Source organism: Podarcis melisellensis (genome assembly GCF_964234715.1).
Source record: "Podarcis melisellensis genome assembly, chromosome: Z".
Taxonomy (NCBI): Eukaryota; Metazoa; Chordata; class Lepidosauria; order Squamata; family Lacertidae; genus Podarcis; species Podarcis melisellensis.
Window position 1 is genome coordinate 39,272,766 of NC_138547.1, and position 14,784 is coordinate 39,287,549.

The following is a 14,784-nucleotide window of genomic DNA, read 5'->3' on the forward strand; positions in this document are numbered from 1 at the left end:
ATCCATTAGGATTCTTTCTAGTGTTCTTATGGCAAGCATTTGATTTCTAACAACATTTTCTTGTAAGCTTATTAACTTCAGGCATATATCTGCAAATTTTGAATCATTTTAGTCATCTAATAAATCTTCTGTTTTCCAAGTCTAGAGAGGGTTGGGATAACTTGGTTGTTTGTCAGACCAAAGGCCAGAATTCCAGCATGTAGGATTGTAACGCTGCCTGCATAAAGGCGAAGGCATAGCTCTTGGCAAACATCATATATATATTTTCTCCCACCTTTCTTGTCTACAGCACGAGAATGTTTGCTGGATGATGACACCTATCTAATCCCAGTTATAGTTGGCGCTGGCCTTATGGGCTTGATTATGCTTATAGTGATTGCTTACGCGCTTGGCAGAAGACAAAGCCAACCCGGATATCAAACCTTGTAAATTTTGTGTGACTTGTTCTTGGCTTTGGCTGTGATGTCTAAAGAAAAGTGCAAGCTCCCAAATGGAAACCAGCCACCAAAAAAGGTCCACGATTCTCTCCTCCTTAAAACTGTGGAGATGGCCCCCCAAAACAAAACATGATCAAGAACGTACCTCTTCTGAACATAATAAGGACATCATAAAAATGTATTGGGACTGACTAATGGCCATGGCAAAACCAGCCCATGGAAAGTTAACCTTGCAAATACGTTTGTGTGCGAATTTCATGTGTGGAAATATACCTGTAAAACAGGCAATGTTACTAAAAGCAATCACACTTAGGGTGACCCACTTAGAGTATCAGAGCAGCATGGAAAAGCTGGGGTTTGTACTTACTGCTTTGTACACTCCATCCTTTACAGCTGAAAGGTAACCTAGCTGACTTGGTGACTGTAGCCTAGGATACCAGCCAGGGGAGCTGTGCAGCATTTTTCCAGCTCAATGGCATTCAGCAATTAAAATCCCTTTGTAGCCACCTCAGCCCAAGCAAACCTGAATAATGCCGGCAAGGATGTAAAAGCTTTTCCTTTACTAGCATCATGGCACTAGTAACTTCTGAAGCTTGTAAATCCTAATTACTGTCCTGTCCTATCTGGTCATTTGGAAAACCGCAGAGCTGGATCTTGCGGGAGCTTAGCATTGCTTTCTTGCTATCTGCAGGGATAAAGGAGGAACCCTTCATCTTAGCATTCTCATTCCTTTCTTTAAAATAAAAAAGAGAGAGAATCAAGAATTCAAAGTGCCCTTAACTTTTACAGCAAATAACTGGGCTTGCTGTTGAAAGTCTTTTGGTTTCATTGCAGCCATTGATACTGGCTTGAAGCTGTTAAAAGTCTGTTTATACTTACTTGTGTGCTAAAATGAAAACTATGTTCTTGGTTATACAACCTTGGATATCAAAAAAATAAGATTCATGATTATCACTACATTTGGGGCAAGCTGCTACCTGAAGTATACTGCCATGGGCAGGGTGAGAAAACGTGATCAAAAATAAATTTCTGCTCTACATTTTGCAGCAAATGACTTTGGTGTACTACTCAAGTCTCCAGTAAGAGATTTAGTTACATAAAAGACCACTGTAATATGTAGAGTTTCTGCAACAATTGATTCTCTAAATATGAAGAGTGCCCTCCAAAAGTGAACCATCTGTTCTGAGAGTTTAAATTGTGCCTGTTCAGGACCACCTCAGTTTGGAATCCTCTAGCCTAGATGAGTAAGAGTAGGATTCCCCTTAAATCAAGGATTAATTCACTGTGGCCCTTTAGCCCTCATGGCTCATTATGTTAAGAATGAAGAGAACAAGGTGGCATTCCCCACCCATTTATCTGCTTGTGTTTCCTCCTCCAAACATAAATCAACTTGCTTAAATCACTCTTGTGAGCTGTCTGCTAGAAAAGTCTTTCCTTGGCTTGGCAATTTGATGATTTTTGCATGTGTGTTTGTGTTAACATGTACCAGCTTACTGAATTTGTCATAGCAATTTGTCATTGCACATATGCCATAACAGATTTAGACCAGACGCAGTGGGTCAGAAATGATGGCAAAAATGTTTCCTGGAAAGCTAAGCAAAGTGCACACCTTCATCTTGAAGGTATAGAAATGCTTCTGCTAAGCACACAAGCTTTTCTACTTAAAATCTGTACAGCTTAAAAGTGACTGGTTTGTGTTAAAACACCTGAAACTTTAATGTCTGCTTTAATCTGTTGAAGCCACTGTCTTTCTTATATAATTGTATTTCTACGTAAGGACTTGATTGTCTGTGCACAAAATGCTTTAATAAAGAAACTTCTGTTCCTAAGGAAGCTTGGTCACATTGCTTGATTGAAAAGCTTTTCTGGAAAATCTCCTCAATCACTTTTGCCCTCTCTCTAAGGTTGGACAGTAGATTATGTGTTACTATAAAGCTTTGGTTTTCCAGATGGCTCCTTCCAGGTAACTTACCTGCTGATTGAATTATTGGTGCATCTATCATGGAAACCCTACAGAAGTCCTAGTATACCCACAGATTGGGGTGAGGGGCTGCTGTCCACTCTCTTTCGACTGCACCCTATAATGCATCCTGTGTCTGCTTTGCACAGCATAGAGGATGATCTGTAGTGCTGGGGAAACTGTCTCTCAAGAATGTTTTGTCCCTTGTCTTATCTCCATTTTTGAAACTCCACGGTCGCCTCTTTCTCCATTTTCCTGGAACACAGTTTGAAAGCTACTGCTGCAAGGGCTGAGCCAGACGACATCAACTCATCACTTGCAGTTAAAAATAGCAAAAGCTTGTGAGGGCAGGGGAAAGCATATGAGGATCGCAGAAGATGGGGGTGTTTAAAACTTTTCCTCCCTGATGCAATCCTGAGAAATTTAAGAACCCTAAAAAGTTGCTCCTGGTCTGGACAGAAAAGCCTCTGTTGGCACCAGTGCAGACTTTCCTGCGAGGGCTGATGCATCAGTTAAAAATAACAGAGTGGGGACATCAGGACCATGGCATGAGAGGAAAAGGTTAAACCTCCACTCCCCATGTTCTGTGGGCCTGGCAAATCCTTCCTTGCTATTTTTAACTAATATGATTGCAAGTCCAAAAGTTGGCTCTAAAAGCAGAGATGGCTAAAAGGTAGACTAAGTAGACCAGACAGAGTAAATAATCCTGGGCAAGCTGGACCTTGAGCTCATCCAGCAGGACACACTTACATGCAGCTTTTGCAAGCCTGCAGGGTTTAAATATGTAAGCTAGGCAAGACTGGACTGTGGTTAGGATTAGACTCCTAAGATTCATTCCAGTGCAGACTATAATATTGCCTAGATTCTGCCTCTCCATAAATCCTCTTTATACACTTAGATGTCTTTAATACCATATTCTTATCCTATCTGAAAAGAAACAGGAAGAGCTGGGAAAACCATGTTAATAGCTGAACCCTGCATGCTCAGATGTTCTGAAAGCACTCACTTGGGCATAGAATCTGCAGCATTAATAGTTGGACCCATATTACAGTGTCCAGGTAGTATATATCAGGGCAGCTTGATTCACTCAATTAGGGTGTGCTTGTACTATTTATCAGTTGCATTGTATAAAATGGTGGCTTGCAGCTAGCATGGCCAAGCTGCCTTATGCATGGAGGATTGGAATGTGGGGCCAAGTCCTTCCTATCTTTGGCTTGGACTAGAAGGCATCAGGTGTATAAACTGGCTGATGTCCTTCAAAACTACCCTGAAACCCCCTTAGACTAGGTGGTATCTGGGAAGGTACACATGTATGACTTACTGTCTGTATTTGGGCACTCATTTGGGCTGCTGTTAGGGCACTTTCAGGGCAGCCACATCCCTAGAGAGTAGCATTAGGACAATCGTTAGCCTTGCCATAAGATGTGCATGGTTTAAATCAGGCATGGGCAACCTGCGCTCTTCCGTATGCAATTGGACTGCAGCTTCCAAAAGCCCTGGCCATTGTGGTTAATGGCCATGGAAGAGGGTAGTGAGAGCCCAGCAACCGAACATCTGAAGGGTGATTGGTTCCCCATCTCCTGCCTGAATGGGCTTAAGGCTGAGCTATCTGACCTTGTGCTTGAAGTATCGCTGAAGTAGAGGCAAGGCTTTCAAATCAGCATGGCTGGGATCAGGCTGCAGATCCTGGAAACGCGCATAGTAGTAGTAAGAGAAGCTCCTTTCAGTTGTGTTAAGCTAGCTCTAGAAAATCACAGGCCCTCTGAAAGTGAACTAGTGCACTCCTATGCTTGTAATACATGTCCAGTATAAAAAGGGTGTTTTTTTAAGTATACGTAGGCGTTGCTTCTTGGGGCAGCAGAATTATCTGCTCATTTTTACAGTCGGCTCATTTTTATAGTCACAATCCCAATAATGTCATAGCAGGGACAGAGAGTTTTTGATCCTCCAGCTGTTGGTGAAAGCTAGCTCTCATGCTGATGGGAGTTGTCCAACATCTGGAGGGGCATAGCCCAGCACCCCAACAGTTGCTGGATAGCAAAAAGATTGGACAGTTAGGGAAAGAGAATGTTTGCAAGACTATATCGTCATATGCATTTGGAAGAAGGAAATAGCGCTTCCAAGTTCCTACTGTTGGTGGGAAGGACTGCATCTGTAAATAAACTTTGTATTTTCTGCAGCTGGAGACACACAATCTGTACTATAAAATGGGTAAACTATTTCTATGTTTGGTATCGTAGTATTTCCTGTGGTGGGTAAACTCTGTGACATCCTAATTCAGTAACTCCTGAGCGAAGTGGAGGAATTTTGCAGATTTCCTGAATTTGTACCTCATAAAATGGGCTCTCTGAGCCTCCATGTTTGGGTAGATTTGGGCCCAATTTCGTGGTCTGTAATGATACCCTAACATTCCACCAAATTCTTGGCATTTTGTATGCAAGAAAGCTGCACACATTTCTAATAGCCCTAGAGATGTTTCGTGTTAGTATGCTACCTTCAGCTAAAGTTACGACTTTGGAGGAGTGATGAGGACCACAGAAGGCCAGGGTTAGCCCAGGAAATTATTTTTGCAAAAGCAAAAGGCCCTGGTTTTGGCCTTCCCAGAAAACATCTAGCTCACTATTTATGGAAACAGGGTCCTGAGCAACAGAAAACAGTTTTTGTCCCAGTAAGGTTCTCCTTTGTTTCGATATCCATGGTGGAAATGCATTACAGAATAGTTTACTTTGATACCGAACCTTTTTGCGCCTTGGGCCCAGCAGTGAGACCATGTACACGCAGTGGGGTGGGTGGGGGGAAAGAAAAGCTTTGGGTTTGGGTTATAACCTGCTGCTGATAGCTACTCAGGGAGGAATGGGGTTTATGCCGGGAATATGACTGGTGGGGATAAATATGTCATCCTCCCCAACACAATCCCTCCTTCCCATCACAGTTGTGCCTTGCCCCCCCCCCCCAGCCACCAAAAGGCTATTTGGTGGGCTGGAGATAGTGCATCTGGAGGAGTGTCAACTGAGAAGGCATCTTGGGTGCTTGCATGCCCACACATGCCGCAAATGGGAAGGGGGCAGAATTACTTTGTCATCTAAACGGGACCTCTCAACTGCTTAACATTCCTGTTACCCTTTCTCCATCCAGCTGAAGATTGCATCCCAGAGGTGGACTACTTCTTTGTGCCCATTATGGTGGGAGCATGTCTGGCAGGATTAATTGCTCTCGTTCTTATGGGTTATTTTGTCGGCCGCAAAACTCGTCATAATGCTGGCTATGAGCAGCTCTAAAAGCGGAGTGCAGTTTGGGCTGAGCACTTCCACTTTCAACCCGCTGAGGAGTGATTTGCACCAGAAGAGTGTTCTGTTGTCACACAGATGTTGTTCAGAGAGACAAGCCTACTGTGTGCTCGTAATAATTAAGTGTGAAGTGACTTGTTTTGAATGTGGATAGGCCACCTTAAGCCAAATGTACTTTCCCCCCCCAAAAAACAAATCATTGCAGTGCCAAATACCATGAAGGCACAAAGCCACCTCAGATGTCTTGTCCTCTCAGACCTGATGCAAAGCTAATACTTATTTCCTGCATGCCGTAGTTTGCAAACGGACACAAGGCTGGCTGTGCAGGAAACCAAACTTTACAACAGCTTAAAACACAAGCAAACGGGTCTTGAGCGTATTTTAAAGCTCAGGTGACAATCTGATGAATGAAATGTTGTGGACACATTATGGGGCTTCTTGAGTGATGTGTATTAAAAAGGTCTTAAGCCATTTACCTCCTGATTTTGTGAAGTAAATATTTTGCATTATTGGGTCCCTCTGCCATTAATTGAGCATTTTGAGTTTTCTACTTTTCAGAAGTGACTTATACCCTGTTACTAAAAAAATAGTAATAGTCCAAACAATACTCTGGTTGCGCCAGCCAGCATTATATAAAATAGGGCACTCGCTGTAGCCTCATTCTAATGTTTGTGAACGACTACCAATTGTCTTGCTGTGGGTTGTGTTAAATAACTGTGTTTATAGAGCCATTGTGTATGTAATACACTGCCTATCATTTTGGCAGAATTGGCTTTTCATCTTGTGCACTGTTTACTAAAATAGCTGCCTTGACGTCCCTTCCTAGGGCAGAAGAACAGAATATATGCTTTTAAATAAAAATGAAGATACCCTTTTAGAACACTGTTACTGAAAGAAACATTCAATTATGTAAAGCAGAGATGGGAAACCTGTGGCCGTCCAGATGGACGATGCTGGAGTACGATTGCCATCTGACCTCTGGCTATGATGGGAGTTAGACTCCAACAATATCTGGAAGGCCACAGCTTCTCCTTCCTGCTATAAGGCAATATAGCCTTTGGGTCATCATAACTATGTTTCAGTACCGCACATGGAAAGAAAGTATGTCAGGATCCTTAACTTTGTTTAAGGACTTCCTGTAATAACAAAAACAAAAAAAATGTTTATGAGGATGTTGTAATATTCTGGAAGTTGAAAATGTTATGATAATAAACTGACTTGCCTTATTATTCAAGCAGCAGGGGAGCTGGGCGAAGCCTTATGATTATTATCTGACTCTTCTTCTAGAGGCTTCCTTGAAAATCTTCCCCAAGGCTGCTTCTGAAATCCAAGCCTCTTGCTATTTAAAGTGTTGACATTCTGTTGCCTACGTGCTGTTAAACTCCAGGTTAGATTACTGAAGCTTGTTACATGTGGGGCTGCCTTTGAAGACTGCTTGGGACCTGCAGTTGGTGCAGAATTGCGCAGCAAGATTGTGCACCTGTTTAAGGGAGTCCAAGCACAACTCTGCTGGCTGTCAGTTAGTTTCCAGGCTCAATTTAAAGTGCTGGCTTTAACCTATGTAAAGCCTTATGCAGTTCCTGACCCCCAATGCCTTAGAGACTGCCTCTCCTCCCCACAGAAGCCACCGCACAGCCTGCATTTTTCATCTGAGACCCTTCTCCATGTGCAGAAAGTGGCAAAACAAGTATAGGCCTTTTGAGTGGTGGCTCCCTGTTTGTGGAATGCTTTCCCCATGAGGCATGCCTGATGCCATTATTATGCATTTTCAGGCATCAGGCATGCCTATTCACCCAAGCTTTCAATCGTTAAATGTGGAGGGTATTGGGTATTTCTATGGTGGTCTCTTTTTGCTTGTCTTTTTATTGGGGGGGCGTGTTGAGTTACTTATACCTGCCCTTTTATATATATTACAGATGTGCTGTTTGGGTTTTAGTTTTATTCTGGTTTTTATGTTTTGGTTTTAATTTTTGGGTCACTTGGTGTCACCTTCTCTGAAAAAAAGAAGTAATGCAATAAGTAATCATAATAATATTTTAGCTTTCCCATCAACTCTGCAAAAGGAGAACAGGGCACAGAGCCTATCTCATGCTCTATCTTGTTCTTTCCTTGAGGCAAACATCATCGTGACAGGCAGTAGTGGCCTTGCAGTTCATACACAGATGGAGTTTGAGATGCCATATTTCTCCTGTCTTGTTTGTGTAGAGATAAGGGAACTTCCTGGCTCAGGCTAGAGGTCAGTTCCCAATTTCAAGGCACCAGCATCAGACTTTTTTGAGGCTGCGATGATGCTGGGATTTTGCGAATTAAGCAAGTTACAATAAGTTGCTTTAACAGAGTTTAGACCTTTGGGGGGTGAGTCAGTACAGCCTGGCCAAAAAAAAAAGTTATTAACCCCAAAACAGACTAGTTATTTTGCTGCCATGTACCTGTGTTAGCATATCTGTTGCATAGATTAATTACTTAAAATGAAGTAACTTCCATTGAGATTTGCTATCTGGCATCCTGGAGGAGACTTCGACCCATCATGGGCTAGTGGCTACTTGCAAAGCTGTTTCAACACAACTAGACAGGTATATTATTCCTGCCACCTTTTCCTGCACATCTGCCTGCAGAGAACTCTTAGTAAACAATGTATGAACTTTTAAACTGTGCATGGGATTATCATTTTTGTTATTATGGTATGCATTTTTTGTGTTTTTATATTGTAAACTGCCCTGCGATCTTTGGATGAAGGACAGTACAGAAATGTAAATAATAATAATAATAATAAAGTACATGCTGAGAAAATTTAATAACTTCTTCCTTGTGCAGCCAACGATTGACCATTTTGTTCTCTTTGCCTCCTTACTTTCTGTTTTAAAATTCCTCTTTGCCTAATACAGTATTTCCTGCTGTTTCTGCAGGATGGTGCTAAGTCTTCAGTTTATTGTAACTCATGGATAAATGTAGAGAGTTACTCTCCTTTCTGTAGCACAAACTTCTGTTATCTCCCTGCCGTTGGCCAGATGGCAAAGTGATCTGTTTACGGAAAATATTTTAGTCACATCTACACCGTATATCTAAAGCACATGGCTTCCCCTGATGAATCATGGGAAATGCAGTCTGTTAAGGGTACTGGGAATTGTAGCTTTGTGGGGTAGGTAAGCTACAGTTAACAGGATTCTTTGGTGGAAGCCATGCTTTCTAAAAGGTGTGGATGTCATTGATCTCATGCTGAAAGCAACACTACATACCTAACAGCTAACAGCAATTCACAATCCAATTCTAATTATGTTTACTTAATGAGTTCCACTGAGTTCAGTGGGATGTACTCCCTAGTAATGATGCTTAGGACTGTAACCTAAGTGATGCATGGACAATTGGGGGAGATTTCCCTTTTAAAACATGCTAAGATCCTGTGCGGGGCTGAAACCCTCTGGTTCCTAACCAGGACCAGTCCAAGACAATTTGCTGCCTGTGGCTAAAGAACAAAGTGACATCTCTTCCCTATTATGTGTACAAAAGCAGTTCAGTCCTACCTACTGGCAGCAGAATGTACTCCACTGCAGCTGAGGTCAGCCGCCTGGCTGAGGGAGTGCTTGGCAGATATTGCCCTGCCCACTCCCTGCATTTATCTGCAGAGGCAGCAGCCTCACTCTTGTCTCATAGGACGGCTAGCTCTGCTCCTAAACCCAGTCACAAGTTCTAAGAATGAGGTCAAAGGAAATCTGCTCCTTCTCCTAGAGCGTGGAAGCCACTGCAAACAAAGTGAAGAAAATCTGGGCTAACTGCAAAAGCATTCAGAGCTGAGCTTTAACACTTCACTGATCACAATGCTAAAGTGACTTGCACGTATCACATTCTGGAGTCTATCAGGAGTGAGGCAATGGGGTGTCCTGTAGTGATGAGGAAAAGAGACTGAACTACATATTTAATCTAAATCTAGACTTCAGGTGTGGGGTTTTTTTTGCTTTTCTTTAGCTATGTGCTTTCCTATAAAACTGGCAAATATTTCTATTTAGAGCCACCGTACTGTAGTGGCTGTGCCAGGACTTTTGAGGCTAGAGTTCAAATCCCCACACAAGCCATGGAGCTCCCTGGGTGGCCTTGGGCCTGTCGCCATCTCTCAGCTTAACCTTTTCTCACTGGGAGGTTGTGAGGGTAAAATGGAGGGATGAAGGAGAAAGATGTGCGCCACCTTGGGATCCTTGGGTAAGAAATGCAACAAATAAACAGGCAAATCCTAAGGTCATCTCTTGGCTTTCCGGACATCCCTGTGAGTCTAGCCAGTGGGCACATTGGCGCAAGTTTCACTGGTTCTGTTTTACACACCAAGCACTGTAGATGTTCCAAAATTTCAAAGGTGGCTGGCCAGAGAAAAGTAATCACAAACTTGGGCCCCACCTGAACTATAGATTTAAAGCAACAGCATACCATTTTAAACAGGCATGGCTTCCTCCCCTCCCCCCACCCAAGAATCCTGGGAAGTGTAGTTCGTTAAGGGTGCTGAGAATTGTTAGGAGACCCCAATTATTCTGAGCCAGAATTCACAGATTTCCCTCGTAGGAAGCCTTTTGACTGTCAAACTACTCTGGTCATTGTAAGCCTGTTCGGGGGAATAAAGGTAAAGGAACCCCTGACCTAGGTCCAGTCATGGCCGACTCTGGGGTTGCAGCGCTCATCTCGCTTTATTGGCCAAGGGAGCCGGCTTACAGCTTCCGGGTCATGTGGCCAGCATGACTAAGCCGCTTCTGATGAACCAGGAAACACAGTTTACCTTCCCGCCGGAGCGGTACCTATTTATCTACTTGTACTTTGACGTGCTTTCGAACTGCTAGGTTGGCAGGAGCAGGGACCTAGCAACAGAAGGTCAGCCTATCATGGGGATTTGAACCGCCGACCTTCTGATCGGCAAGTCCTAGGCTCTGTGGTTTAACCCACAGGGCCATCCACATCCTACGTTAGGAGGAACAGGACATCCTAAAAACACTGAACACCCTTAGCAAACTACAGCTCCCAGAATGTTTTTTTTTGGGGGGGTTGACGATCTCTATGGCTGTTTAAACTGACAGGATGCCGCTTTAAATGTGTAGTGTAGATGGGGCCTACGTTAGGAAATAAGAGTTTCAACTATGTCACTTGTGCTTTTGCTAATTTGTGCTCAGATGCTTGCTCTCTTCACTAACTTCCTGTCCCTCGCTCTGTGTTCTCCCTCTCCCTCCTCTCTTTTTCAATCTTGTCTTCCTACAGCTGAAGAATGTACCAGTTCCGATTTCCTCTTTATCATCCCCATTGTGGTGGGTGTGGTCATCGGACTCCTTATTGTTTTTGCCTTTGTCTTTTATATGATCGGAAGGCGGAAAAGTGACAGTGGCTACCAAGCTGTATAACCCTGTTATCTGCTGCTGCTGCTGCTGCTGCTGCTGCTGCTGCTGCTGTTTTTCTTTCTTTCTGTTTCCGCTCGCCCCGTACCCTTAACAGACTTTCGAGCTCATGGTTTTCTTACAGTAAAAGAAAAGAAGAAGGAAAACACACACAAGCAAGGTAAATATAATTTGTGCATACAACAGGAGGTAGGAACTACTGACTGAGGCTGCTGCCTACTTTGAGAATCTTTTTTTGGACTCCCCTTCACCACTTGAAAACAAGACTGATTTCTGAAGGAAGAAGTGTTGGAAACAAATCTCATCCCTCTTCAGCTTACGCTTCCTATTTGCATTTCCTGGAGTCTAGTTATTGTGTGGGTATCGAAACAGTTAGCAAACTTTCAGGGGGCGTTTGCAGCTTTAGGGAGCAGCAGCAAATGTCATAGGAAGTTTCCTTATACCAAGTAAGACTGTGGGCGGTCAAACTTTTCATACCAAGTGGGCTGTAAGAGTTTTCGACATGGAACCCACGGGCTGTATACTGCCTTGCACAGGAAGGGGAGTGAGCCCAAAATTTGACACATGCACCCAGCCTTCATTCTGCCTTCCCAAAGCCAGATAAGCAAGGGGCTGGGCTTTGGGAAGGCTTTGGGCAGGTCCCAGAGCCCTTCCACCTTCTTCTCAAAGCTGCGAAAGCACTAAATAGGCTTTGAGGAGGAGGATGAAGGACTCTAGGACCCTGTAGAGCCCTCAAGCCTCCTTCCCTAAGCCCAGTGCCTCAGTTACCAAGCTTTGGGAAGGCAGCAGGAGGGCTGGGCATGAGGTGTCAAATGTTGCTGAGGGCCACCAAAAAAGGTCCCAAGGGCCACAGGCAACCCTCAGGCTATGCATTGAACCACCCTGATCTGGCCTGATAACAGTGCTTTTTTGTTCCCTAAAAATGTTTTGGGGTACTCTCATTTTCCTACTCATATTGAAATCCTGCCCCTCAATGAGGCCAAACTTAAATTCACAAAATGTTTAGGGGTATGTGTACCCCCAGAAAAAAACACTGCCTGATACTGTCTACACTGATCACCAGCAGCATTCCAGGATTTCGGGTAGGAGAACTAACCAGGCCTACCTGGAGATGCCTTGGATTTAACCAGAGACTTATTGCATTTAATGCAGATGTTGTACTGCTGAGACACGGCTTTTCCCCTTAAAGGTTTTCAACATTTGTGGGAGTGAGGCTCTGGTTAAAGGTCGATTGTAACTTTAATTTCTGTGGCCACTTCATACATGGGTAGGGAAACTGTGACCCTCCAAGGTCCTATTGGATTCCAATGTTTGGCGGATAATTGAGGATGATGCAAGTTGTAAGCAACAGGCTTAGTAGATGAAAGTAAATCAGCTGCCTTATAGCAGACTATGCTTTTTGGTCATCTAGCAAAGTAGGAACATAGGAAGCGGCCTTATACTGAGACAGTTCAAAATTCTATCTAATATTGTCTGACTGGCAACAGTTCTCCAGGGTTTCAGATACGGGTTTCTCCCAGACCCTACCTTGAGATTCTGGGACCTACTGCATGCAAAACAGATGCTCTACCACTTCCCCGTGTCTTCTCCAGGGACTGGGAACTTCCAGCTGCTATTGGGCCAACTGCTGGCCCATGATTTGGGGTGCTGGGAGTTGTAGTCCAGCAACATCAGGAAGGCCACAAGTTCCCAAGTAGTTTGCACAAGGCCCAAATTGCCATGCATCCACGGGAGCTTTGGACTTGAATTTCTGGAGCAAGAGCCTCACCCCTTAACCACGTTACCCCACATATCAAACTACTTCTGACACCAAAGCTGCATGGAAGGAGACATGCCTGTTCAAAGAGAATGAAAAGGTCAAACAAGCTTACTGGACAGGTGGGTTATTTCTCCCACAGTACAATTACTTACAGCACAGAAGCTTAGCTTTGGGTAGGTCCAAAATACTTCATTTACAGTGACCAAGGTACTACCTATTACAAGCAAAATGTGAATGCCCATGGAAGTTTACTACTCATTCTGGAGATGTATAAGCAGGTAAGTCCTGTTGAGGCCAATGAGCCTTACTTATAAGTAGGTTTGCATAAGACACATAAAACATAGGATAGTCACCAAACATGTATGCCTGAAGAATCTTGGCTGCCTGGCTAGAGATCCCATTACAGATGGTTATTTTTGTAGGCATTTCACTATGCCATAGGGTTGGGGAGGAATCTGTAGTCCTGCTGGAATAAAACTCCCATCAGCCCCAACCATTGGCCTTGTTTGGTGGGAATTGGGAGTCAACCAGCATTTGAACAGTCATACTGTCCTCATCCCAGGCTTTGGGTAATGTGAAGAGCCTTCTTCAAATGTAAATACACCTTGATTTATCATACTGGTATGTCATTTTTCATTCCCAAGGATACTCGGAGCAGTTCACAATAATAAAATCAGGCAGAAGTGCAAGGTGCTGTGAGTGGTACCACATGACTCACAACTGCTCTCTTGTATCCCTGACAAAGACCTGGAATGTATATGCTGGAAGTTATCCTTGCAGATGGATTTGCTGAGAGAGCTGATCCATCTGTTTTTGCCCTGGCTGGTTACCTAAGTCAGGAATGGGGAAATGCATCTGGCTGGCAGGCCAAATCTTTACCTCTTCCCACTACACCCCTTGGGCCAAATTTGACAAGTGGGTTTGAGTCCATCAACTGACATGTTTTCTTTTCCTTGCACAGTTTGAAATAATACCACATGGGCAAAGACACAGCACTTTGCAGGTGCCAGACATCATCTGATTGTGATGCATACACTCAACAGTCACAGCGGTGCTTGCAAACCCGACTTTACAAAACATCAAGTTGTGTATGTGTGTGTGTGGCTTGGGCCAAAATGGTCTCACAGGCCATATGGGTTGACCTGACAGACCAGATTAAGCTCATGGGCTGGAGGTTTCCCATTGCTGACAGAAGTGAATGGGTATGTACTTTTGCTTCCAGATGAATGTGAGGGATAGGAAGGGGAAGCACACTATGCAGTGATCTGAAAGGACACAGGCTCTTGCTATGTTGTGACTTAGCACCAGAATGTAGGGGCTCAGTTGCTTTGTCCGTGTTCATTCATTCATTCACTTACTGACTCACTACTTTACTCCCCTTCTTCATGATGCCATTTCCATTGCACAGTTTTCTTTCTGGTGACTGGGGCTCTCACAAAAGTGTTTCCAGTGCTGGATTTAGGGCAGTGCAGGTGGTTCCTCCATGCAGGGCAGAGCTGGGTGTGTGTGCAAAATTGAGAAGATCCATTTGGAGATGCCAGATTTTGGCCTTGCACAGGGCACCACATTATGAAAGATTACCAAAGTCTGCCCCTGCTGCTTCGCACAGCAGCCCATCCTAGCCTATTTTCTTCATGATTGCATGAGGTGGTACCCAAGCTGGATTGTGTAGCACACACCCAGCTCTACTCAATTGAAATGCCCTATGGCTTAACATGAAGGCATGGCATATCCCTCAATGGTATTTTGAATTGTTAAAAGCTACTTTAGGTTTCTTCTGGTGTTAAAAACAAGCCAACACTTTAAATGTTGTCATAGTATGTATGACAAGTGATAACGAAGATGGACGTATGTCTGTGCTAAACAATAAAGTCAACCATGGTTGTCTAACTTGACTTTGTGTTAAATAATTCTTGGAGCACAAACGTGTAACTTTGAATGCACTTTTCCAAGTTCAAGTTAAGTGTTGTGCATG

General features: G+C 43.7%; 1 protein-coding gene across 3 annotated transcripts in view; it reads left to right on the forward strand.

Moving 5' to 3' along the window:
* The window catches only part of LAMP2 (lysosomal associated membrane protein 2), a 28,009-nt gene extending 13,310 nt beyond the window's left edge, over positions 1-14,699 (forward strand). Inside the window, exon 9 of one of the 3 annotated variants that reach the window (XM_081897642.1) lies at positions 10,917-14,699. In XM_081897642.1, the coding sequence (XP_081753768.1) occupies positions 10,917-11,056 (140 nt within the window). In that variant the 3' untranslated portion in view covers positions 11,057-14,699. Of the gene's footprint in view, positions 1-289; positions 2,271-5,532; positions 8,513-10,916 lie in introns of those variants that run through there. The other 2 variants (XM_081897640.1, XM_081897641.1) reach the window with 2 other exon arrangements.
* Positions 14,700-14,784: the final 85 nt, after the last annotated feature.